This window comes from Mirounga leonina, unplaced genomic scaffold (assembly GCF_011800145.1).
Source record: "Mirounga leonina isolate KUSES-001 unplaced genomic scaffold, KU_Mleo_1.0 Mir_53, whole genome shotgun sequence".
NCBI classification, from domain to species: domain Eukaryota; kingdom Metazoa; phylum Chordata; class Mammalia; order Carnivora; family Phocidae; genus Mirounga; species Mirounga leonina.
Window position 1 is genome coordinate 89,017,988 of NW_023270807.1, and position 25,736 is coordinate 89,043,723.

General features: G+C 41.0%; 1 protein-coding gene and 1 non-coding gene across 3 annotated transcripts; both read right to left on the reverse strand.

Annotated features, from left to right (window-relative positions):
* Nucleotides 1-175: 175 nt before the first annotated feature.
* Nucleotides 176-23,187, reverse strand: IL22RA2 (interleukin 22 receptor subunit alpha 2). Of its 2 annotated transcripts, XM_034990758.1 has the most exons (5): nucleotides 23,066-23,187; nucleotides 19,485-19,620; nucleotides 17,632-17,810; nucleotides 1,885-2,054; nucleotides 176-436 (listed from the first exon to the last, which is right to left on the reverse strand). In XM_034990758.1, exons 1-5 carry the CDS (start codon nucleotides 23,124-23,126, stop codon nucleotides 287-289), a joined length of 696 nt encoding a protein of 231 aa, XP_034846649.1. In that variant the 5' UTR covers nucleotides 23,127-23,187; the 3' UTR covers nucleotides 176-286. The 2 variants fall into 2 exon arrangements, 1 of the variants encoding a protein (XP_034846649.1); XR_004676578.1 differs by lacking the exons at nucleotides 176-436; nucleotides 1,885-2,054; nucleotides 19,485-19,620; nucleotides 23,066-23,187 and adding an exon at nucleotides 18,226-18,291 and having other exon boundaries at nucleotides 17,732-17,810.
* LOC118001722 lies at nucleotides 2,543-2,706 on the reverse strand. The gene has a single exon (XR_004676826.1). It is a non-coding gene; the product is annotated as a U1 spliceosomal RNA (small nuclear RNA).
* Nucleotides 23,188-25,736: the final 2,549 nt, after the last annotated feature.

The window sequence follows — 25,736 nt, forward strand, 5'->3', positions numbered from 1 at the left end:
GAGCAAATGCAGATTGTTGTTGGGATATTACATTGAGAACTAAAGAGAGCCCTTTATTCTCTGCCTCCTCTTTAAATTCCAATGTTTTGAGCAGTGTTGCTTAAGTTAGTTTACAAGTACAATGTAAAGGAAGAAAGAATGGATAAACAAAGAGTTCCCCAAGGTGTAATGGTGAATGCTTCATCAAGAAAATATAAACACAGCTTTCAGTGAGATCCTTCAACCATGAGCCATCCCATTCTCAGAGAGCTTTCGATTTCCATGTTGTGGAGCACTCCATACTCCTTCAAGGAAGTTCCACACATCTTTCTTCACTTCTCTGACTTCTTCTGTCTAGCATGGGCTGGTACATTTCAGCCACCACACAGTAACCAGAGTGAGGTGCCAGAGCTCCAATTTCAACAACTCTGCCGGCTCCTTCATATACCTTTTGCTCCTATACATAAAGGGGAAAAATAAGATTGTAAATGGTTTTTGGTTAGTCACCAACTTGCCCTATTTGTGATAAAATTAATAAGTTGTCCACGGTCTCAGTAGTAGTTATGTTATAGGCTTTCTTCCCAGACATATCCTCCTCCAGAGTCCTTATTCAGAGCCTGATAAAGGGACAGGTCATGGCTACGTACATGCAACATGAGGGTTGCTGACTGGCTGACCCAATGGCCAGGTCTCTTGTCCAAGAATTTGGGACTGTTCAGTGAGGAGAATGGGGGAGACATGGAGACCACTGTAGACACTGTACAACATGTGGCTAGAGAGATGAACTCACATCCTTTAAGAGCTGCTTCTCCATTTGTCCTTCCTAGTCACTTCAAAGCCTGGCAGCACTATCTTTCCTGTGTCTGCCTGTCCCTAAGATCACTTGTTACCTCCTAATAAAACTCCCCTCCCCCTTCCCTTTTCTATGTGAACCAGTTCAAATAGGTTTCTGTTCCTTAGAACCAAAAGAACCCTGCCTTAGATGGACACTGAAAAGGAACATTCAATTAAGCATCATACAAGATAAAGGCACTGATGGTGGATTAAAATATTATAGCAAAATTGGCATAAAGACATAATGCTGTGATCGAAAAGCCACTTAAAAAGTGTGCCCCAATGTTCATAGCAGCAATGTCCACAAGAGCCAAACTGTGGAAAGAGCCAAGATGTCCTTCAACAGATGATTGGATAAAGAAGATGTGGTTCATATATACAATGGAATACTACTCAGTCATCAGAAAGGATGAATACGTACCATTTGCATCGACATGGATGGACCTGGAGGGGATTATGCTAAGTGAAATAAGTCAAGCAGAGAAAGACAATTATCATATGGTTTCTCTCATATGTGGAACATAAGGAATAGCTCGGAGGACCACAGGGGAAGGGAGGGAAAACTGAATGGGAAGAAATCAGAGAGGGAGACAAACCATGAGAGACTCTGGACTCCAGGAAGCAAACTGAGGGTTACAGAAGGGAGGAGGGGGTGGGAGGATGGGGTAACCAGGTGATGGGTATTAAGGAGGGCACGTGTTGTGATGAGCACTAGGTGTTATATGCAACTAATGAATCGTTGAACACTAAAAATAAAAAAAAAGCTTGTGTAAAATCCATAAAAATGAGTATGGAATTAAATATCATTAACAGCAATCTTTAGATATGCAAGCAAGATTAAGAGGACACCAGCTGAACAAAGGCACAAAGATGCACATACACAAGAGTTGTAATGGTGATGCCAACTGCTAATTGTTTATCAATGAGGGTGGAAGTGAGAAGGAATTTTAAAAAAGGTTAAGAAAAGTAAGAGGGGATTGAGTGGCAAAAGAGAGGACATACTTTAGAGCTAAAATGTTACTTAAGTGAACAAAAGAAAAATACCAAACTTATCTATTCACCTGAACTTACCTTTTCCAGTGAATTATTAATTATAAAGACTCGGTATACTAGCTCATAGTAATTTTCTATTGATACATTTTTTCCTTTTTGGTCTCTATATGGTAAATTTGGAGCATGGAGAATCACCAACAAAGATCCATTAACTTGGGTTATATTCATGACGGGAGGATCTATTTTTGCTGGAGAAAGAATAGGAAAATTTGACAAATCATTCAAAAAATATATTTCACATGAACACACTCTAGATAACAAGTCAAGATTAAAATCAGAGATCTGGCAGAAATCATTATAAAGAGATACTGTTGACACCTAAAATATGAATGTCTGAGAAGTTCTTTAAAGATAATTTTTTCTTTGCAAAGACTGATACCTTTATCAGATGAGCTCTATTTGGGTCTTTTTCAATCTATTTGGTCCTTAAAAATAATATTTTGAACTTTGGTTATGGTTTTATTTCCTCTGTTATGTCTTTATTTACTTTGCTATCTGCTTCCACTATTACAAATACTTGAAAGGCGAATCCGGTAGATGACTGTTTGTTCCAAACTTGCTTATACTGATCTATTCCCTTGTGTTTTTACTGTGAGCACATGTCTAAAGTTGATACTTTCTTTTTTTGTTACCTTTGTTTGAATTTTTTTAATTTAATTTTTAATTTTTTTTAAATCAGAGGATAGTGTGAACACAGTCCTCTACCAATAGAAACTGTACAGCCAAATTTCCCGTGCTTGGGGAAATTGCAGGGGTCAGAATGACCTGAGTGCAATGGATGAGGCTCACCCTGAGAGAACCACTTTCATGATCATGCTATCTCTCCCACCAGGTAAGTATGAATTTTTAAATTTTAAATAAAATTTATTGACCTGTAAGTTAGATATTGACAGATAAAATAAATCATAAATAAATAAATCATATGGCTCAACAAATCTTTACAAATAAACACTCCTGAATAGCTATTATCCAGATTAAAAACAGAACAGTATTAGCACCCCAGAAACTTCCTTCATTTTCTCTCCCATTACTTAGCCCCAGAAAATAACCACAATTGTCCTGACTTCTATCATCATATACATTAGTTTTTTTGTTTTTTTTTTTTTAAGATTTTATTCATTTGTTGAGAGAGAGAAAGCATACGCACCTGAGCAGGGGAGGGGCAGAGAGAGAGAGAGAGAATCTCAAGCAGACTCCACACTGAGTGTGGAGCCCAATGTGGGGCTTGATCCCATGGCCCCAAGATCATGACCTGAGCCAAAATCAAGAGTTGGATGCTTAACCGAAAGAGGCACCCTGGCCCATATACTTTAGTGTTTGAAATCATACAATATACACTTTTTTTGTGTGTCTGGCTTCTTTCATTATACATATATATATATGGGCTGAATTGTATCCTCTGAGAATTCATAGGATGAAGCTCTAATTCCTAGTACCACAGAATATGACTGTATTTGGAGAGATAGGCCCTTTAAAGAGGTAATTAAGGTAAAATAAAGTCATACTGACTTCATGGGTGATATGGGTGGGCCCTAATCCAATATGACTGGTGTCCTTCTAAGAAGACATCAACATGCATGAGCACAGAGAGATGACTATGTGAGGACACAGAGAGAAAGCCAAGGAGAGAGGCTTTGGAAGAAATCAAACCTGCTGGCACTTTGGCCTTGGCCTTCTAGCCTCAGAACTGTGGGAAAGTAAATTTCTCTTGTTTAAGCAAGCGATCTGTGGTATTCCGTGGCAGCCCTAGCAAATAGGCAAATATATATATTCATCCATGTTGTTGCATGTATCAAGAGTTTGTTCTTTTGATTGCTATGTAGTATTTAATTGTATGAATATCACAATTTATTCACAGGTTTAGGTTATTTTATATAGATTTAGCTTTTATAGATATCTCCATGTTTCAGTGGACACACCAATTTATATTCCCTTAAGTGGTATATGAAAGTTCCTATTTTTCACATTGTAACACTTGACATTATTTTTACAAATTTTAATTTTGGCCATTCTGGTAAGTGTGTAGTACCAATTCATTGTGTTTCTGAGTCACATTTTCCTGAGGACTAATGGAATTTCATGTGTCTATTGGCCATTTATTTGGATGTCCTCTTTTGCAAAGAGCTGTTCAAGTCTTTTGCTCACTTTTTAATTGATTGTCTGGTCTTCTTCTTATTAATTTGTAAGAGTTTTTTTCTTTGCAAAGACTGATACCTGTACATTCTGAACATAGTCCTATATGAAGGACATTGTAAATATCTTCCGTGACTTGCATTTTCATCATTTTAATAGTATATTTTGATAAATAGAAATTCTTAATTTTAGTGTAGCCCAATTTATCCGTTATTTCCTTCAGCATTAGTACTTTTGGGGATCTGCCTATCCCAAAGTTATGAAAAATATTCTCCCATGTTATCTTATGGAATGGTAGTCAGCAAACATTTTCTGTAAAGGGCCCGATAATAAATCCTTCAGGGTTTTGGGCGGTACGTGTGTCTTCTGTAACTACTCCACTTTGCCATTGCTTGCAGTATGAAAGCTGTTACAAGCAAAATGTAAATGAATGGGTGTGATTATGTTACAATATAATTTTATTTACAAAAATAGAAGCAGGCACTTTGGCCGACAAGCTATAGCTGCTGAGTTTTATTGTTTTCAGCCAGCCAGACCTGATTTTATAAATGGGCAATGTAGGGGAACAAGATTTATTGTTTTATTTAGTCTCATTTAGACCATAGTGACTCCACTGAACTACACAGTGGACACAAATCAAATGACCCTAGATGTGTTGCATTGCTTCTGAACTCTGGTATTTGGTTTTGTGTCTGCAAGATGTCCTGTGGCACCATCAACCTGGTTCAACCTCAAGATGGTGTTTTCTGAAACACAAAAGTTGGATATATTTGAATCTCAAGTCTTTATGAATTTAGGAAACACCTGATTGCTAACAGAGTCAATACTGAAACTAGGCTCTCCTTTGTTTCCTCTTTCTTGGAAGGGTTTTTCCTAGTCTGCTCTTTTATTTATAGGAGGCCTCCAAGTGTCCAAAATTTTGTGAGGGTACTAGTTGTAACTCCCCACCTTGTGTGGTCTACAACCTAGTCTTCTGACCCAGGAATGGCTGTTACCACTCAGGGTCTAGTTACCAAGTTGGGAAAATGCCCACAGGATAATAAGGCTTCACTTTGTTTATCCTCTGGTTTCCAGCTACTTTGTTTTGGACCCTGGAGATTTCCTTTCTTTCATGTTCCTCTGTAGAGTTAAAAGAATGGTAATGTTTTATCCAGACTTTGTGAGCATTTTAGAAGAAGACAGTTTCTACCCTTGCAACTTCCTACCCCCTGCCATTTAATCTGAAACCAAAAGTTGTTAATTCACTTTTCAAATGCCAGAAATTTTGCATAATTGCTTGGTGAAGGATTTCCCCTTTGTTTACACTTTAAGTTTCTGAAGTGGTTGGTATTTAATCCTCTTTGTGATTTCTATGATCCAAATTCTAGTGACAACAGACCCCTTGTCTATCCCTTGCAAGATGAGAAGAATGAGTTATTTCTTAGTTTTGTAGGCTAGTTTGATGTATGTTTAATTTTCTCCTAGATAAAAAACATACTTCTAACATTCTTATCACATATCTAGCACCAAAAAAACAAAAACAAAAAAATCCAGTCCTTTTTTAATAATGTGACTCAGAGTTTAGACTTACTTCAATTGGTAGACATTAGTTAAGGATGAATAATGAACAAATGAGACTAAATAAAACAAGAATAAGGATGAATGGCAAGATTAAATACTACTGTGTATTTTTCTTTTCACTTTTTAATATTTATGTGTAAGCTGACCAATCCTTGCCCCTTCTGGCCCAAGTTATTATTATTGAAGAATTTTCTTTTAATCATATGCATGTAGAACCTATCCTTTGAATGTATACCTTCATTATCTTAGATTTGGTTGCTTAATGTGATACTTAATCTTAAATACAGGTGAAATATATATTTCAAGTATTGGCCTAGAATACCAGTGAGCCTGGCTGCAGACATCACAGGAGCTCCTGGTGTGTGATCTAGGATGCTGAGCTTTGTAACTGAGTGACCATTCTTGACCTATGCACTGAATCGTGATTGTGTTACAGTGGACAGTTTAAGATTACTTGACCTCACAAGTCCATTTTACTCAACTGCTCTCTCCTTGAAATATTCTCTTCCCAGACCATTCACAAATATAACAGTCTGCTGGGTCCCTCCTACCTTGTTGGCTATTTCTTCTCAGTCTCCTTTTGAGATATGTCTTCCCTACTTAGGCATCTTTTGTTGAGATTCTTTCAATACCTGGCCTTACTCTACACTCCTTCTCAATACTTCTTCCTGCTTCAGCAGTCCTATCAATGCCCATTGTACTATATGCAAATTTATATGCAAATGTGTCTAATAGAGTTCTGGATCTGCATAGATATTTCCCTTGGATATCTGAAAAGCATATTAAACTCAACATATTCAAAACTGACTTATGATCTCCAATACTCTGTACCCCATCAAATTGGTCTTTTTCCATCAAACCTCATAAAAAAAACTCATCCAATTATGCAAGCTGGAAGCTTAGAGGTCATCTTTGACATGTCCTTCTTCCTTATTTCTATATGCAACCCATCACCATGCCCTGCCAATTTTTCCTATCAAATGTCTCTTCAATGATAAATTTTTTATAGTCTTTTCCATTTCCTAATTCAAGCCAAATCCTGACTCTTACAGACTATTACAAGAACTCACTAACTCGTGGGGGAGGTGCAAGATGGCAGAGGAGTAGGAGACCTAAGTTTCTTCTGGTACCAGGAATTCAGGTAGATAGTTATCAAACCATTCAGAACACCTACAAACTCAATAGGAGATCAAAGAAAATAATAGCAGCAACTCTCTGAACAGAAAAGCAACCACTTTCTGGAACGTCTCTTCTGATTTGTTTAGTATATATTTTTCTGGGGTTGTTGTTATCCTGTTAGCATTTTGTTCTCTCATTCATCTATTCTCCTCTGGACAAAATGACAAGATGGAAAACTCACCTCAAAAAAAAGAACAAGAGGCAGTACCAACTGCCAGGGACCTAAATCAATACAGACATTAGTAAGATGTTGGAACTAGAATTCAGGATGATGATTATAGAGATACCAGCTAGGCTTGAAAAAAGCATAGAAGACACTAAAGAATCCCATTCTGGAGAAATAAAAGAACTAAAATCTAACCAAGTCAAAATCAAAAAGGCTATTAATGAGGTGCAATAAAAAATGGAGGCTCTAACTGCTAGGATAAATGAGGCAGAAGAGAGTATTAGTGATATAGAAGACTAAATGATGGAGAATAAAGAAGCTGAGAAAAAGAGAGAGGAACAACTACTGGGTCACGAGGGGAGAATTCAAGAGATAAGTGATACCATAAAACAAAACATTAGAATAATTGGGATCCTAGAAGAAGAAGAAAGAAAGAGAGGGGCAGAAGGTATATTGGAGCAAATTATAGCAGAGAACTTCCCTAATTTGGGGAAGGAAACAGGCAGCAAAATCCAGGAGGTACAGAGAACCCCCCTCAAAATCAATAAAAATAGGTTAACACCCCGACATCTAATAGTAAAATTCACAAGTTTTAGAGACAAAGAGAAAATCCTGAAAGCAGCTTGGGACAAGAGGTCTGTAACCTACAATGGTAGAAGCATTAGATTGGCAGGAGACCTAACCACAGAAACCTGGCAGGCCAGAAAGAACTGGCATGATATATTCAGAGCACTAAACGAGAAGAATATGCAGCCAAGAATACTATATCTAGCTAGGCTGTCATTGAAAATAGAAGGAGAGATAAAAAGCTTCCAGGACAAACAAAAACTAAAAGAATTTGCAATCAAAAAACCAGCCCTACAAGAAATATTTAAAGGGGTCCTCTAAGCAAAGAGAGAGCCTAAAAGTAACATAGACCAGAAAGGAATAGAGACAATATACAGTAACAGTCATCTTACATGCAACACAATGGCACTAAATTCATATCTTTCAGTAGTTACCCTGAATGTAAATGGGCTAAATACCCCAATCAAAAGACACAGGGTTTCAGATTGGATAAAAAAACAAGACCCATCGATATGCTCTCTGCAAGAAACTCATTTCAGACGCGAAGACACCTCCAGATTTAAAGTGAGGGGGTGGAAAACTATTTACCATGCTAATGGACATCAAAAGAAAGCTGGGGTGGCAATCCTTATACCAGACAAATTAGATTTTAAACCAAAGACTATAGTAAGAGATGAGGAAGGACATTACATCATACTTAAAGGGTCTATCCAACAAGATCTAACAATTGTAAATATCTATGCCCCTAACATGGGAGCAGCCAATTATATAAGCCAATTAATAACAAAATCAAAGAAACACATCAACAATAATACAATAATAGTAGGGGACTTTAACACCCCCCTCACTGAAATGGACAGATTATCTAAGCAAAAGATCAACAAGGAAATAAAGGCTTTAAATGACACACTGGACCAGATGGACTTCACAGATATATTCAGAACATTACATCCCAAAGCAACAGAATACACATCCTTCTCTAGTGCCCATGGAACATTCTCCAGAATAGATCACATCCTTGATCACAAATCAGGTCTCAACTGGTACCAAAAGATTGGGATTATTCCCTGCATATTTTCAGACCACAATGCTTTGAAACTAGAACTCAATCACAAGAGAAAGTCAGAAAGAACTCAAATACATGGAGGCTAAAGAGCATCCTACTAAAGAATGAATGGGTCAACCAGGAAATTAAAGAAGAATTTAAAAAATTCATGGAAACAAATGAAAATTAAAACACAACTGTTCAAAATCTTTGGGCAGACCACCTCTTAGGTGATCCTAAGAGGAAAGTATATAGCAATACAAGCCTTTCTCAAGAAACAAGAAAGGTCTCAAATACACAGCCTAATCCTACACCTAAAGGAGCTGGAGAAAGAACAGCAAATGAAGCCTAAACCCAGCAGGAGAAGAGAAATAATAAAGATCAGAGCAGAAATCAATGAAATAGAAACCAAAAGAACAGTAGAACAGATCAATGAAACTAGGAGCTTGTTCTTTGAAAGAATTAATAAGATTGATAAACCCCTGGCCAGACTTATCACAAAGAAAAGAGGAAGAACCCAAATAAATAAAATCACGAATGAAAGAGGAGAGGTCACAACCAATACCAAAGAAATACAAACAATTATAAGAACATATTATGAGCAACTCTATGCCAACAAATTAGATAATCTGGAAGAAATGGATGCATTCCTAGAGATGTATAAACTACCAAAACCGAACTAGGAAGAAATAGAAAACCTGAACAGACCCATAACCACTAAGGAAATTGAAGCAGTTATTAAAAATCTCTCAACAAACAAGAGCCCAGGGCTCTTGTGAAATATTGTGAAAATGCCTATGCTAGCTAGAGCAACTCCCAGGGGAATTCTACCAAACAATCAAAGAAGAATTAATACCTATCCTTCTGAAGCTGTTCCAAAAAATAAAAATGGAAGGAAGACTTCCAAACTCATTTTATGAGGCCAGCATTTCCTTCATCCCAAAACTAGACAAAGACTCCATCAAAAAGGAGAACTACAGACCAATATCCCTGATGAACATGGATGCCAAAATTGGAACTAGAGGGTATTATGCTAAGTAAAATAAGTCAATCAGAGAAAGATCAATATCATATAATCTCACTGATATGAAGATTTTGAGAAACAAGACAGAGGATCATAGGGAAAGGGAGGGAAAAATGAAACAAGACGAAACCAGAGAGGGAGACAAACTGTAAGAGACTCTTAATCTCAGGAGACAAACTGAGGGTTGCTGGAGTGGACGGGGGTGGGAGGGATGGGGTGGCTAGGTGATGGACATTGGGGAGGGTATGTACTATGGTGAGCTCTGTGAATTGTGTAAGACCGATGAATCACAGACCCGTACCCCTGAAACAAATAATACATTATATGTTAATAAAAAAAAGAACTCACTAACTCACTTACCTGTATCCAATCTCTTCTTTTTCTGATCTGTACTTCTGAATATAGCCAAAGTGATCTTTTCAATACACAAATCTGATCATGTCATCCCTGATTAAAATTACTTTATATTTTTCCAGGGGCACCTGGGTGGCTCAGTCGATTAAGTGTTTGACTCTTGATTTCAGCTCACACCATGGTCTCTGGGTGGTGAGATCCAGCCCCATGTCAGTCTCCATGCTCAGTGGGGAGTCTGCTTGAGATTCTCTCCCTTGGCCCCTACCCCTCCCCGCCATGAGCTCTCTAATATAAATAAATAAATCTTAAAAAAATTACTTTTTATTTTTCTGGAAGAAGTCATAACTCCTTAATAGAAAATTTTCATTCGTCTATCTCTCCAGTGGTCCCCTCTTATTTCACATTCCTCCTGCCCGCTCTTCTTCACCATGCATCTATCTTTCAGTCTCTTGTCCTTGACCTGCTTCCTCCTGCCAGAGGGCCTTGCCAATGCTATTCCCTTTGCCTGGAAATCCTCCAACATTTTTTGTCTAGTTAACCTCCATTCATCTTTAGATGTCAGCTCAAGTGTCATTTCCCCAGAGATGCTTTTCTTGACATCCCTGATCAGGTCCCTCCTTGACTAGGCTCTGATAGCACTGTGGATCTCTTTTGTACCACCTGCCATTGGTATCATGTTATGTTTGTTTGTATTACTATTTTATTAAAGTCTGTCTTCTCCATTAAACAGAAATCTCTATGAAGAAAGAAAGTTCTTTATCTGCTGTGCTTGCTATTTTCTCCCCAGGACCTAGTATAATGTCCAGAACATATAAGTGCTTCATAAATACTTGCTGAATGAATGGAGCCTAGGTGATTTTTTTTTTTTTTTAAAGATTTTATTTACTCATTTGAGACAGAGAGATACAGAGAGAGAGAGCATGAGCAGTGGGAGAGGCAGAGGGAGAGGGAGAAGCAGACTCCCGGCTGAGCCAGGAGCCCGATGTGGGGCTCGATCCCAGGACCCTGGGATCATGACCTGAGCTGAAGGCAGACGCTTAACCCTCTGAGCCACCCAGGCGCCCCCTAGGTGATTATTTAATCTGAATTTAGGTCACTCCATTAGAAAATCAGGCCTACTCCAAAACTCCACAGCTATTTTTAATTCAAGAAAATATGGTTTTAAAAAATACTGAAATCATACTGAGCCTCAAATGCTGCTTTAACTTAAGAAGTTTTTTTGTTGTTGTTGTTATTGTTGTTGGTTTTGTTTTTTTTTTTTAATGTTGCTTTGTCCCTAGATAGATACCAGGAGCCAGAATCCCTTAACCTAAAACCACACCCCAATGTTCAGAAACAGGTCTCAGGTGAGTCAATGCAGCCAGTTGATTCATTAGGCCTGTCACAGACTCTAGGAACGTGCTGTCCTAATAGCCTAGCAGTGTGTTTTTCAAAACATTATTTTCAGAAAGCCTCAGGCCCTGTGGCAGGAGAGCCAAAGCTGGAGGTAAGGAAACAGGCAAGTGAGCAGGGCTCTCATTATCTCTTCAACAAGAGTAGCTCCAGTTTTGACCATGTTACACACTGCTTTTTTTACTCTTCTTAAGAGGTCCTGGCAGAAGGCTTTTTTAGTTTTGGGGTTTTTTTTCCTTCATGGGATAGTCATACAGAGAGAACACAAACTCTTCTTAATGCAACACTATCTAAATTAAAATATAATTGAGTTGAAGCTCATCTTGATCAATGTCTTTGGCTAATCGTATCAACTAACCTAGTGGATCACACTCAAGAAAGCTTTGTTTGAGGAACAAATTTGAACTTGACCCCTTTTCTAGGCTTGAATATAGTAATTAAACTATTCCGCAAACTCCCTCTTTGCTGTCTACCAGCTTAGTCATACAGTTTCCTTTTCCTCAACCAGAGAATTGGTGGTGGAGTGTATTGGGCTTGAATCTCGAGTTATTCCAAGAAATACTGTGCTGGATGCCATTGATAGTTTGCTCAATTCCCATTCCACTTTTCTACTAGTTGAACACTTGGAAAACTAAAGATGCCTTTTTCTAAATTCCAACGCATCTAGCATTCTGGACATGATCTAATTAGTTTGGGTTTAATTGGACATTGCACTAGTTAGATCACTAGGGCGAGATTTGGAAGGCAAGTGAAGTAATAATGCTACCAGTTTTATGATAAATCTTCTTTCATCCTTCCCTAGAGGATAATTGTGAATTGGAGAAAGGTAAGTACAGACTCTGGCCAGTAATGGGACCCTGATTCTGAGTTGATGATAATCTCTCTGGACTCAGAATGCCTCTTATAGTACGTTCTTATAGTGAGTCAGGTAATAAAAGTAAATTTTTAATGAGATATACACAACAACTGATAGAATTCATTTCCATTCCAGTTCCCTGATCTGTGGCACAGAAGTTATTATAGGATGCAAGCAAGTGGAAGCCAATGGAGTTCCTCTTTTGAACAAAATTTGTGCATCAAAAACATCTTGAAAAATGCAGGGGTGGTGAGATGTATCACTTCCCCACTTGACTCATTTATTTGAATTATACCCTCCTCTTCCAAAAAGATGGATCTTGAATAATAAAAAGGATAATTGTAAATGTACTCAGGTGGTGACCATGGTGTGATTGCTATTCAGTTACAGTATCTCTGTTCTGGAGCCAATCAATATAGTTATTGATCGGAGAATTCTTTCCTTCCTTTGTCCAATACTTAGAAAGCATCAGAACAATTTCCTTTCACTTGGCTTTCATTGTCATCTAGATCTCTGTCACATATAATCTACAGGGTCTTTGATCTTTGTACCACTGGATATCATGGTGGTCCACTAAAGAGCTCATGGTACTGATTGAACTTGGTATACCTTAAGTCCTACACACCGTAGATGCTTTAGTAAGATACACTGAAGCAGAGTGTTGGAGTTAAATTTCCTCTGGGGTTTGTTGAGACATTTCCTCTCAAGTAAAAGGCAAGTTGCTTCACTTTGCATCCTCTACTGCTAAGAAAGATTCACTGGGTTTGTTGGGTCTCTATGCATTTTGTAGGGAATACATACTGCATTTGGTTGTGTTACCCATTTGCAAAGTAACCCATAAGATTTTCAGCTTTGAGAAGGACCCAGACTAAGTGACAGACTTCTCAACTAGGTCATGTTGCAAACAAGCAGCTCTGCCACTTGTCTTTTATGATCCAGGAAATCCAACAATCTTCAAATTATCTGTGGCAGATCAGGATGCTATTTAGAGACTATGGCAATTCTAAGTCCTTGGGTTTTTGGAACAAAGTCATACCCTCTTTAGAAAATAACTATTTTTCTTTTGAGAAAAAGTTCCAGACTCCCTGAGCCCTGATAAAAACTGAACACTTGACTCAAGGGATATTAGGGAAACATGTGACCTGAATTTCCTATCATGAACTGGGTGTCCTCTGATACAGAACATCATAAAGTGCTCAAAAACATGCCAATATTAAGTGGAAATGGATTATTGGAGTCCAGCCTCTAGTAGGTCTTACCATCAAATTAGTTTGTGAAAGTAGGTGGTTCATCCTCTCAGTGCAACTATATCTACTGCCTTATCACTTTTTCCTCCTCTACAGTTATGGCATCTTGAAGAGTCCCTTAAGACCACTTAATGTAAGAACAAAAAAAAAAAAAGAAAAGAAGAAGAAGCCTGTTCCCAGAAGGCTCTGCATGACATGATGGTACTGGCCAGAAGTGGACTTCTATAGTGTTAAACACACTCAGCTGGTGGCAGGAGGTCTGGATAAGAAGTATATGGATGGACCCCTAAGCAAATATTTCTGTGTCCATGTGAATGCAAAGCAAAATACACCTACTAAAAGGAAGCTTTCAAAAATCTAGGTGGATATAGAATTGCAAGGGACCCAGAATAGCCAAAACCATCTTGAAAAAGAAAAACAAAGTAGGAGGGCTCACACCCTCCAATTTCAAAATTTGCTACAAAGCAACAGTAATCAAGACAGTGTGAGGGTGTCTGGGTGGCTCAGTCAGTTAAGTGTCTGCGTTCGACTCAGGTCATGATCCTGGGGTTGAGCCCGGCATCGGGCTCCCAGCTCAGCGGGAAGTCTCTCCCTCTCCCTCTGCCACTTCCCCTGACTCGTTCTCTCTCTCTCTCTCTTTCAAATAAATAGATAAGCTCTTACAAAAATTCCTTGGTACTGGAACAAGGAAAGACATATAGATCATTAGAATCAAATTGAAAATTTAGAAATAAACCCACAGGTCTACGATTAACTTATTTTCACCAAGAGCACCAAGATCATTCAAGGGTAAAAGAATAGCCTTTTCAACAAAATGACACTAGACAACTGGATAGACATTTATGAAAGAATGAAAGTGGACCCTTACCTCACACCATACACAAAAATGAACTCAAAATGGGTCAAAGACCTAAATGTAAGAACTAAAACTATAAAACTCTTTTTAAGAAAACTTAAGATAAACCTCCATAGCCTTAGATCTGGCAAAAGATTTTTAGATATTACCAAAAGCATGAACAACAGGGAAAAAATAGTTCATCAAAATTTAAAAATTTTGTGCTTCAAATCACTCCATCAAGAAAGCGAAAAGACAAACCACAGAATGGGAGAAAATATTTGAAAATCATATATCTGACTAAGGTCTGGTATCCATAATATATCAAGAACTCTTGGGGTGCCTGGGTGGCTCAGTCGTTAAGTGTCTGCCTTCAGCTCAGGTCATGGTCCCGGGGCCCTGGGATTGAGCCCCTCACTGAGCTCCCTGCTCCATGGGAAGCCCTCTTCTCCCTCTCCCACTCCCCCTGCTTGTGTTGCCTCTCTCGCTGTGTCTCTCTCTGTCAAATAAAGAAATAAAATCTTAAAAAAAAAAGAACTCTTACAACTTAATAATAAAAAGACAAATAATTCAACTTAAAAATGGACAAAGGATTGAAATAGATTATTCTCCAAGAGAGAGACAACACCATTAATCATCAGGGAAATGCAAATCAAAACCACATGAGGGGGGCGCTGAGATGGCTCAGTCAGATAAGTGTCTGCCTTTGTTTCAGGTCATGACCCCGGAGTCCAGAGATCAAGCCCTACATTGTCCTCCCTGCTTAACGTGGAGTCTGCTTCTTCCTCTCTGTCTGCTCTTGTGTTCTCTCTCTCAAACAACAACAAAAAAAACAAAACCAAAAAACCCCACAAGAAACCACTTCATACTGACTAAGACAGCTATAATCAAAAGGTCAGGTAGGTATTGTTAAGGATGTGGAGAAATAGGAACCCTCATACACTGCTGAAGGGAATATACATGGTGCAGCTGCTTTGGAAAATAGTCTGGCAGTTCCTCAAATGATTAAACATAGAGTTACCATGAGACCTAGGGATTTCACTTCTATGTATATACCTAAGAGAAATAAAAACATTTGTTTTATTGTACATGAATGTTTATAGGAGCACTATTTACAATAGCCAAAATGTAAAAACAAATCAAATGTCCATCAACTGAGGAATGGATAAATAAAATGTTATATATTCATGTACTGAAATATTATTCAGCCACAGAAAGAAGTATTGATACATGCTATGTGAATGAACCTTAAAAAACATTTTGCCAAGTGGAAGCGGCCAGTCACAAAAGACCTCATATTACATGATTCCATTCATGTGAAATGTCAAGAATGTTAGAGTTCCCTAACTCTATAGATACAGAAAGTAGATTAGTGGTTGCCTTGGACTAAGGGGCTGGAGGAACGAGAGAGTAAGAGGGTGATAGCCAAGGGGTATGGCGTTTCTTTTTGAGGTAATGAAAATGTTCTAAAATTGGCTGTAGGTGATGGTTGTAATATCTATTAATATACTAAAAACCACTGAATTGTACACATTATATAGGTAATTGAAAGGGGTGTCAATTATGTCTCAAAAAAGTTGTTAAAAAAACTCTACATGGAGGCAGTGAAAGCCTATTTCCCCAGTGTCTCATACTTATTCCTTAGGCTCATGAACAAAATGGCTGTGTGAAAGGGATGGAGACTATATATAGACTATATATATATATATATATAGTCTTTCTTTTCTCCATCCCAACAATATGGACTTCCTTTGGCCAAGGCTAGTCTGACACTACTGAGAGTCCAACTTCCCTGTAAGGAGAACCAATGCTGAACCCCTAGTATAGTTCACTGTATATAGTAGATTTTTTTAAATCCCTTCTAACAGTGAGGGGATAAGAGACAGTGGAATGGACACTTTTCTGATGATAGATTTGTCTTCTCTGCTTCAAGGCTTTTATCAGCAGTCCCCCTGACCACCCTAGAGTGAATGTAGTGACTGTCTTATTCATGAGCATAATATTTGACCATACATTGCTTATGAGAGAAGAACCAAGTTCATGTGGAAGAGATGAAGTCAGTCTCATACCCACAGGAATATTTGGCCTTCCAATATAGCCCATCACTTAGAAACCCCTGGCTTCATAGGAAGGTAAAGTGGCTAATTGAAAACTCAGTTTGTGAGACAGGACCTTGTGAGGTGGTCTATGAACTGGTATATGCTCTAATCTTGTGACCAATATATGGTGCTATTTCTTTCATAGACAGCATTCACTGGCCTAGGATATAAGAAGTGGAAGGGGGAAGATACAATCCGCACTATTAAACATGGTGAACGACTCCTGAATGGTTTGTTTCCCATACACTTGGTTATAACAACGGTTTCAAAGAATTGGAAGTTGAAGCTGCCTCCTGACTGGAGCTCTTCGTGCCATTTAAGCAACAAGGAGAAAATGAGGTCCTTATGTGTTGTCTGGGGCAACTGGTTCCAAATATCAAGGGGAAGCAGAGTTGCTGTATATACAACAGGACCAGGTAGAAGTATGCTTAGTATCCTCTGGGGTGCCTCTTAGAGCTCTTATATTCAATGATAAAAATTAACGTAAGGTTATGTTAAACGAATATAGGAAAGACCAAAAAGAACCCAATTCCATGAGAGTGAAGAGCTGAGGTACTGACTGGAAAGAAAGCGAACATTGAGTTAATACTGAGAGAAGTTATAGATATTAACTACCTTCATGACTAGTGGTGATTATGAGGACTGCAGTAAATATCCATATTTTCTTTCTTGCTTTGGTATGCGCGTCTTTATATATGTATATTATATATATATTAAACACTTTTCTTTTTCTCTTCCTCTTTTGTCTACTCTTTTACATGGTAATGGTTTATTTTATAATTGACATTTTAGATTATATTATTCTAGGATTATGACTAAATTAGAAAAAAAAATATGTCATTGAGAAATGAATATAAGAGCAAACTTCTGGTCTCCCATTGGGGGGATGACAAAAAGTCTTAATTTCCTCAACAAAAAATCCTTCTGAAGTGTATTGTCAGGAACTTCACTCCCATGCTCAGGAAAGAAATAGAGCTTTAGGACTCCTTTTCCGCTGTCTGAAACTACTTTTCTTCCTAAGAGGTAGCAGTCTGGCAGCAGGCTAGATTGTGGGCTCTGCAGTCAGATGCAGCAGAATGTGAATCCTGACTTGAGGCGTGCAAGCCACGAGAACTGGCCAAGCACTGGAGCCTCGGTGCCTTGATTTCATGGGCTATAAAATAAGGATAGTAAAAGCCATCTTCTAGGGTTGTTCTGAGAATTAGGTCAAACGAAATGATGCCATAAAGCTCAGCGAAGCACAGGGCCTGCTCTGTGGGGCTACTCAGGGGCATGAAGAGCAAATGCAAAGAAACTCCATGAACTCACTTTCCCACCAGGGAGTGAAACGTTGCGTCATGGTCCACCCCGAGTGGATCCCAGCCGAGGTGGTCCTCACCCGTCCATAGTAAGGTTCCTGTATATCTGATGTTTCGTTAGTAAGGTCGCAAAAGAATTCTAGAATACCCCAACAGTCTTCTTTATTTTTCCATTGTCTCTGTCCATACCTATAGAAGAGAAAAGGCAAAGATCTGAGGGTTGTTGTTTTGTTTTGTTTCCCATTGAAGGAGCCTTCCATTTTTTCAGTCTATTAATTTTTTAGACTAGTTGGGATTTTTGTCCTCCAACATCAGTAACACTGTGAAAGCTTCCGGCTGCACTCAAGTATCTTTAAAAATTTTTTTATTCTTGGGGCGCCTGGGTGGCTCAGTCCGTTAAGCATCTGCCTTCGGCTCAGGTCATGATCCCAGGGTCCTGGGATCCAGTCCTGCATCGGGCTCCCTGCTCAGCAGGAAACCTGTTTCTCCCTCTCCCTCTGCTGTTCCCCTGCTTGTGCTCACTCTCTCTGTCAAACGAATAAATTTTTTAAAATCTTAAAAAAAATTTTTTTTTTAATTTTATTCTTGTTAATCAAAGCGTTACCTTGCTGAAAGATAAACTCAAGTCTGACATCTTCTGTATCAGTAGCAAAAGGGGTTTGGGGTTTTTAATACTTAGTGAAATTTTTCTTCTGGTATCTAAACCAACTTCCACTTTTGAGTACTAGCTTCCCACATCCTTAATGCTTCTGAGGTTTCAACCCTGTGGTTTTCTTCACTTCTCATCAGCCTGCTGTTGAGTAACGTGGCCGATTCTGAGAAGTTGCTACCCCTTTTCGTCTCAGGTATTGCTTACCCAACACATCTTGTCAATCTTTTTGTTGAAAATGGAGCGGGGGTTGCCTAAATTTTAATGTATAAATAAAGATGCATAAACTTTGCAATTGCTATACAAAATATGTTGAGAAAAGCAGCAGGAGCTAAAGACTGAAAAACTTCTGGAAATAGTTCTCGTGACATTAACAAGAGGTTAATAAATGGGCACATCTGACCTTGAACCTACCCCTGTGCTAGGGAGACATGGATGAGGGTATGGAATAAGAATTGCTATTTTGGTCCACAGCTACATCTGATTTTCTGAATTTCGAATCAAGAGTCGTGAACGCGGAACTGTCCTATCTCTGTCTCAGTCAGTATCTCTCAGCCAGCATCTCAAACTGTGGAAGAGAAGGAGGAGCCTCAAAAACCCCCCAGAAATGTATGAGTGGGAAAAGCGGCCATTTGCAAACCGGGAGCTTCTGTTTCCTGGTCTCGATCCCGGAAAGGAACTGCTTGCGTCTGAATCTGGCCCTGACGCACCAGAAGCAGCCCGAGGCGCATGCCGCCGAATACAGGCGCCGTTTGTTTTTGGAAAGAATTTTCTAAGTTTTCAAAAATGACTTTTGAATTCAAAAGATCTTTTGTACACTCCTCTCCAGGTGTCCCATAGCTGCTTCTTCAGCGGTCAGTAGCATCAGCTTGGTTGAGTACCTACTACGTGCTAGGCAATTTGCTTCCAACATTCACTAGATAAATAGGTAGAGAGCCCACCGTGTGCCAGGCTCCACCGTGGGGCCAGAGGCTCAGCTGGTAAGGTCTCGGCGCTGGGTCTCTGAGGGATGAAGCGTCTCCCCTACAGACTGCACATCATCGTGCATTTTGTGTCCCCAGGCAGCCTTCAAGGAGACAAGGCACTCCTGTCCCTGCCTCTGCTTCTCCTTAACCCCCCCTGAAACTGGAAAAAGATCTAACACTCCACTGCATTCTAGAGCATGTAGTTCCAGGGGCCACCTCGGTCAGCTGGAGGAAGCTCAAATTGCTTACGTTTTATACTGCACGAAATAGATACCGCTGGTGCTCGTGCAAGCCCTCCCAGGCTGCCAGTGCAAAATGTTGTGAAAATTTCGAGACTGGAAATGGACTCTCTGAGGCTTCAGACACTCGTGGGCTGACTGAGTTTCTAAAATAAAAGGAGAAGGGAAAACTTTGAACATGAACACGGGCACCATTGTTCTTAGCAATACTTTGCAGTGTGATGCTTGCGTAAGGAGTTCCTAAAGTAGTTGCTAGAAGTGTAGATGGGAGAGCTGGAGCCAGAAGTCAACATTTTGAATCTTGAATGTGAGGATTCTTATGCACGCTCAAGTTGCAGAACTACTGTGTTCCCGGCCATAAAAACGTGATATCCTCCCACCCCATTCACAAGCTCCAGAGGGAATAAATAGCAGTGAAAGGGACAGTGTTCTCTGTCCCTTCCGTGACGGTGATGGAATGTAATGACCAAGATGAAAAGCCCACACCGAGGCCACTCACCCGCTTTCCTAGGAGCCATTCCATGACTGCTACCCTGAGGCAAAATTCTGCCTCGGATCCATTTTGGTTCCAGGCCCTCAGCCCAGCACTCGGTTTCTCTTTTCTCAGGATCTTGCTCAACTGCTGGTCTTGCCTTGCTGGCCCCCAACCTCTCCCAGCTGACGTGGCTTTATTCCAGGTGATCAGCCTTTGTTGCCCGGGTCCTGAATGGCTGCACTTACCCGCTTGCATCCTGGCTCCAAGAACTCAAGCAGAATTGCTGCGATGAGCCCGTCCATGCTATCAGGGGAGACCGCCCAAGGCCCTGTGCTGGGGCCCAGTGATCCTGAAAAGAACCCTGAGTCTAATGGCGGCAGGAGAGGGCTAAGTGTGTACTGTCAGTGGCTTGTGCTTCGTTCCTTCATTCACTGGGTGGGTGATCAGTCTCACCTGCATTCAGTCCCAAGGTGGCAAGAGACTCTGACAAAACTGCATTCTAGAATCTGAAGGAAACTAGACCATGTCACTCTAAAACAGGCCTCTTAGGCATAAAAAAAAATATATTGTGAGCTGAAGGCAATGAAGAAGCAACAAACACAGGAAAAGTCTCGATACCCTCCCCCTTTTCTGCCTAAAGGCAAGATATAAATTCTCCTTTTATTGGAGACAGGCTTCTCAGCCCAGGAGGGCACCAGAGGAGTCTTCCAACAAACCTTCCGTCAGTTTCCTCCCGTATGTTGACCATACCACAGTTTGCCACTCTCGGGAGCCTAAACCTGCCTTCCTGTGTCCCGTCAGCTCTGTGTGAATGTATTGCTCTTTGTTGAAGATGCCAGATGAGCTGGAATACTAAGCCGCCATCTGGGTCACTCTTCGCTCACGTTCCTCCCTCTCGACACGCGCTGCACGTGTTAATGAACGATTTGTTTTTCTCTCGTTAACCTGCCTTTTTGTTAACTTAGGCTGAGAGCCTAAGATGGGGCAGAGGTGAAGTTTTCCTCACCAACAAGTGTGACCTTTCCGATCAGGGATAGGAAGTTGGGCAGAAGGAGAGGGCGTCAGGAAACAACCTCGTCTTTTCCCCCCGACTTCATCTCCTACCAGATCCCCCCTTCTCCAGGATGCTCTCCTGTCTCCTGCCCCGCCGTGCTGGGGGTGCTCCCGCTGGGTGTGTCCCTGCACTGGCCCTGCTCCCCCCCCCCGGAACTCCGCACACCTCCTTTCTTCACCTCCTTTAAGCCTTTGCTCAAAAAATCATTGAGATGCAAGAACGTACTTCTGAGCCTATGATCTCAGCTCTGAACATTCAAGATTTGTTATGTTCTAATGAAGGGGGCTGGTTGGTTTTTGTTTGCTTTTATTTTTATTTTTGGAACTCCTTCAGTGTGTCAAATGGTGGCACGTCCTTGGAAAGAGCCTACCGCCGCCGTTGATTTTGCTCACCCAAATCACGACCAGATCAGTCCTTGTAGTACAGAAAAAGTCCAGAAGTGTCAGGATGTGAGGAACACTATCTCCTGGAGCCTGCGCCTAGAGCTGATTTGCCACCCCTGAAGATAGTCAGCTCAATGTCCTTTAGCGCCTCTGTCTCTGAATTTCTTGTCTCACTTTTGTACCATCACTGCTGCTCCCTCTGACAATAAGACCAGATCACCGTGTACCAGGTGCTGCGGCCCTGTACCTGCCTTAACTCAGTCTGCCCAGCTGTTCGACAAAAAAGGGACTATTGCAGTCTCCCTCTTCCAGACAAAATTGCTGACGCTGATTTTGTACCCAGGCATCTGACTGCAGAGCCTGCCTGTCACCCGCCACAGAAGCCAAGAGCAAAGCCTCAGAGAGGGGAGCTAATGGTGGGGAAAAACATTGAGGGCCTGAGGATATTCTTTCTCCCCCTCGTGCCCTCCTCCTCCTTCTGGGTGGCATTCACCAACCATTGAACGTATAGGAACATTAAACAAGTATCAGGCACTGTGCTGAAAGCCTTACGTCTTTTTTTTTTTTTTAAAGATTTTATTTATTTATTTGACAGAGAGAGACGCAGTGAGAGAGGGAACACAAGCAGGAGGAGTGGGAGAAGGAGACGCAGGCTTCCCGCGGAGCAGGGAACCCGATGCGGGGCTCGATCGCAGGACCCTGGGATCATGACCTGAGCTGAAGGCAGACGCTTAAGGACTGAGCCACCCAGGCGCCCCTGAAAGCCTTATGTTTTATCCCATATTCACAACCACCAAATAAGGTAGCACGTTTTACAGATGGGGAAGTTGAGGCTTAAGGACATGTGGCTCTTGCCCCAAGTTACAGGCCCGGTAACATGTAGAGCCCCAAATCATTTTGGCAGCACTGGAATTCCCGCCATAGTTTGCCAAATGAGTCCTTTCTATTGCCAAGGACCAAAGGTATAGTCTACTCAAATCCACACCCATTTCTGAACAATGAGGGCTTGAATTGCTTTTATGTTATCAGTCCCTGAGCAACCGTATTGTCTTGGGAACATTAGTTGAGTCATTCACACTGAGAGGTACCTATCTTTAACTGGGGAGGGGGGGAGGTTAATGGCTTTGATCAGAGGTATCTTGGGGTGACAAGTTCTTCTCTGCTCTTAAAAAGTTCTCTGTGAAGACCAACAGCAAATTCTCACATGTAGTTTATGGTCTCTATTCTGTCAGGCACTGTTCTAAGCACTGAGTGTATATTAACTCATGTGATCCTCACAGTGACTTATAATCCCCATCCTACAGATGAGGAAATTAAGGCACAGCGGGGGTAGAGTCAATTGCCCAAGGTTTCCTAGAGGGTAAATGGCAGAGTTGGGATCCAGACTCAGGTCGTCTGGCTGAGGAGCCTGCTCATAACCACTCTGCTATAGTGTCCCTTGAAGGCAAAAGAAATATGAAGTTTGAGTGTCTCCTCTTCAGTAGCTACTTATTAAGTCCACCTGGAGTTATGCAGGCTGCAGAGAGAGACTGACCCCATGTCTGTTCTGACCATTTCACGTCAGAAGAAAGCTGACAATTGGACAAAGCCGAGAAGAGCACTAGAGCCATTTCCAACAGTCCCTTGAGCTGACTCAGATGACAAAGTCGTGAGCAATTAAAAAGAAGTGAAGCACTTACCTACGACACCAGTCGGGAAGAAACTGACGAGGAAGCCTAGAAAGCAATGTTTAGGCGTCATGGCTGGAGCGCGACTGGTCAAACAACCAGTGGCCCCTCACTGAGAGCACAGCTCTGGACAGAAGAGGAAACAAGAATCCTCATGCTGGACATCCCCTCGTGGGCTTAACCGTGGTTCCTTGAAGCCAGTACAATTTCACTTTGTCAAGACACTATGTTGTTCATTATTTTCGGGTTATTGTAAAAGTATAGAGATCACTTCAAAAAATATTCGCCGTAAATCACTTCAATGTGGAAGCTTGTTTTTGTTGGGACTGGGACTTTGTCAGCTCTGAAAAGGCAAAACACTGAGGATGGGCGGACTGCAGGGCAGGGTAGGGCAGGAACTGTGCAAGGCACTCGAAGGTGAGGGGATCCAACAGATCGCGAGGCCCTCAGGGAATCTAGCCCCGGGAGGCAGAGGTGCTGCCAGCCCCCAGCGTGTGGCTGGCACGGTGACTCTGAGAAATGCTCTTGGCAGTTACAGCTACCCGGGCTCCTGAGCGTGGTTCAAGCTGGTAGGGTCTCTGGTTGGTTCTTCCTTTTCCTCCCTTCTTGGAAGCTCTCTGACTCACTTCCTGGGTATACCTCAGACCCTCCACACCCTCTGGCTCTCCACAGGGCTTCCCTGCCCCACTCATCTGTCTTCCCAGTCCATGGTGGCCCCTGGGGCCCCACTCAACCAATGCTCTTCCTTTTCCATTCCCACCCTCCGTTTCCAGCCATCTGAGAAAGATTCTGAGCTGTGAAACTACATGAGTCCTTAAAAGGTTGAAGGTGGAGGACAATCATTTTGAGCTACATTCTATCTTTTTCATATCTTCTTTGAAATCTGATCAAACTAGGTCATCTGTTCTTTGCCTACGATTCATTATATTCATTTTTCTTACCATTTTTTTTAACCGCATGTTTGTAGAGGCACTAAAATTGTACATTAAAGCCCAAGAAGAAAGCCATAATTTTTTTAAGTGAGGATTTTTAGGTCAAAAGAGGAAATACCTCTATAGTCTCTTTTAAGTCCTCGATAGAATAGCCTCTGTGGTAAGTACTAGGGAGGGCTGCGAAGCAGTTCTCATTCATTCCTTCCCTCAGTAACATGGAACAGACATTTGCTGTCTGATTAGTCTCAGCACCAAGGGTGCGGCAGCGAGTAAGATAGACATTGCCCCTGCCTTCCAAAGCCCACTTGTAAAGGGAAGTAGACATAACTGCCAGAGCGGTATGGAGGGGTTTGTGAAGATAACGCCAGGCTTTCCAGTGCCTCCATGCTGTGTCCGACTTCGGAACCGGACCCCTCACCTCCTCCAGGTGGGATTTCCATTGCTCAGAAGCGAACAAAGGCTTTCAAGGAAGAAACATGCAACAGATCTTAGGCTCCCTTTGTACCCTCTGGTGCTCCTTGTTTTCTAGACGTCTCAGCAGCACCTACTTACTCACTGACTTTACCCAGCGAGCTCTAAACTTTGCATTCACCTTGAGGTTGTTTTGGGTTTTTTTTTTTTTGGTGTCTTTTTTTTTTAAGTAGACTCCACGCCCAGCAAGGAGCCCAATGCGAGGCTTGAACTCACAACCCTGCGATCAAAACCTGAGCTGAGATCAAGAGTCAGACACCCAATTGACTGAGCCACCTAGGAGCCCCATATTAACCTTGGCTTTTAAATGGGGGCAGAGGGGTGATAACCTGAGTTTGAACTACTGATGTTCCATATCTTCTGCACAAATAGCTCTTGTTTCAAAGCAACCCAATTACCCCAAATTCCAGTTAAGAAAAAAAGAAAAATACTTTAATTCAAGGTTTAATAAGTAGTGCAGCCGACAATGAGATCAGGGTTTCCACTGGGTTACTGACTTGTAGAACAAATAAGGGACAATTAGAGGGGAAGGTAGAAGATCACAGAATATACTAAGAACTGAATTCTCTCAAAGATGTGTGAACTTTTGTGCTATGTTAAATTGCAGAAACCAAACCAGTCCTGTAACCATTCAATGAGCTCTCTGGTTGTGTGATATCATAATCTGCCTAAAAGCCAATTCTGCCACGATGCCTCAGGTAGATGAGAAGGTAAAATTAAATCCTAAAATCCTACCAATTTGGAAGCAGAAGAATTTGAACAGAATTATTTCCAGTGGAAATACATTTGCTTTGGGAAGGAAGAAAATTACAGATAACTGGAGATGTCTGCTCTACTTTGCTTCAAGCATGAAATGCTGGCTTCCAACTCATTACCCACCTTCCTCCCCTGCCCTCCCCCCTCTAACTCATCAGCAGGAAGAGTCCACCTTGACAGTGACAGGAGTGCCTCCCTCGTGTTGGGTCTGGAGAGAACTTGCCTAAGCCCCTGCCTTGGACAGACCTGATTCTCTTCTTTTTCCCTGTGGCTTCCCGGAGACCAACAATTCACCTAACCAAGAAATCATTATTAATTATTTTTAAGTGTGATATGGGATTTTGGTTATCATTATTATTACTGTTAGAAATACATATTGAAATATTACAGATAACATGACACGATGTCTGGGATTTGCTTCAAAATAATCCAAAGGGTCAGGAAGAGGGTGACCAGCCGGCCACAAGCTGATAATTATTGAAACTGGGTATTGGGTACAAGGATACTCATTATACTTTCTACTT

Excerpts from the sequence above, each read along its gene's own strand:
- IL22RA2 (XM_034990758.1), bottom strand. The coding sequence starts at position 23,126 with ATGACGCCTAAACATTGCTTTCTAGGCTTCCTCGTCAGTTTCTTCCCG. Across the intron at positions 19,621-23,065 it reads CTTCCCGACTGGTGTCGTAG|AAACTCAGTCAGCCCACGAG; the intron begins GTAAGTGCTTCA and ends CTTTTATTTTAG. Across the intron at positions 2,055-17,631 it reads TTTCACTCCCTGGTGGGAAA|CAAAAATAGATCCTCCCGTC; the intron begins GTGAGTTCATGG and ends TTCTTTCTCCAG.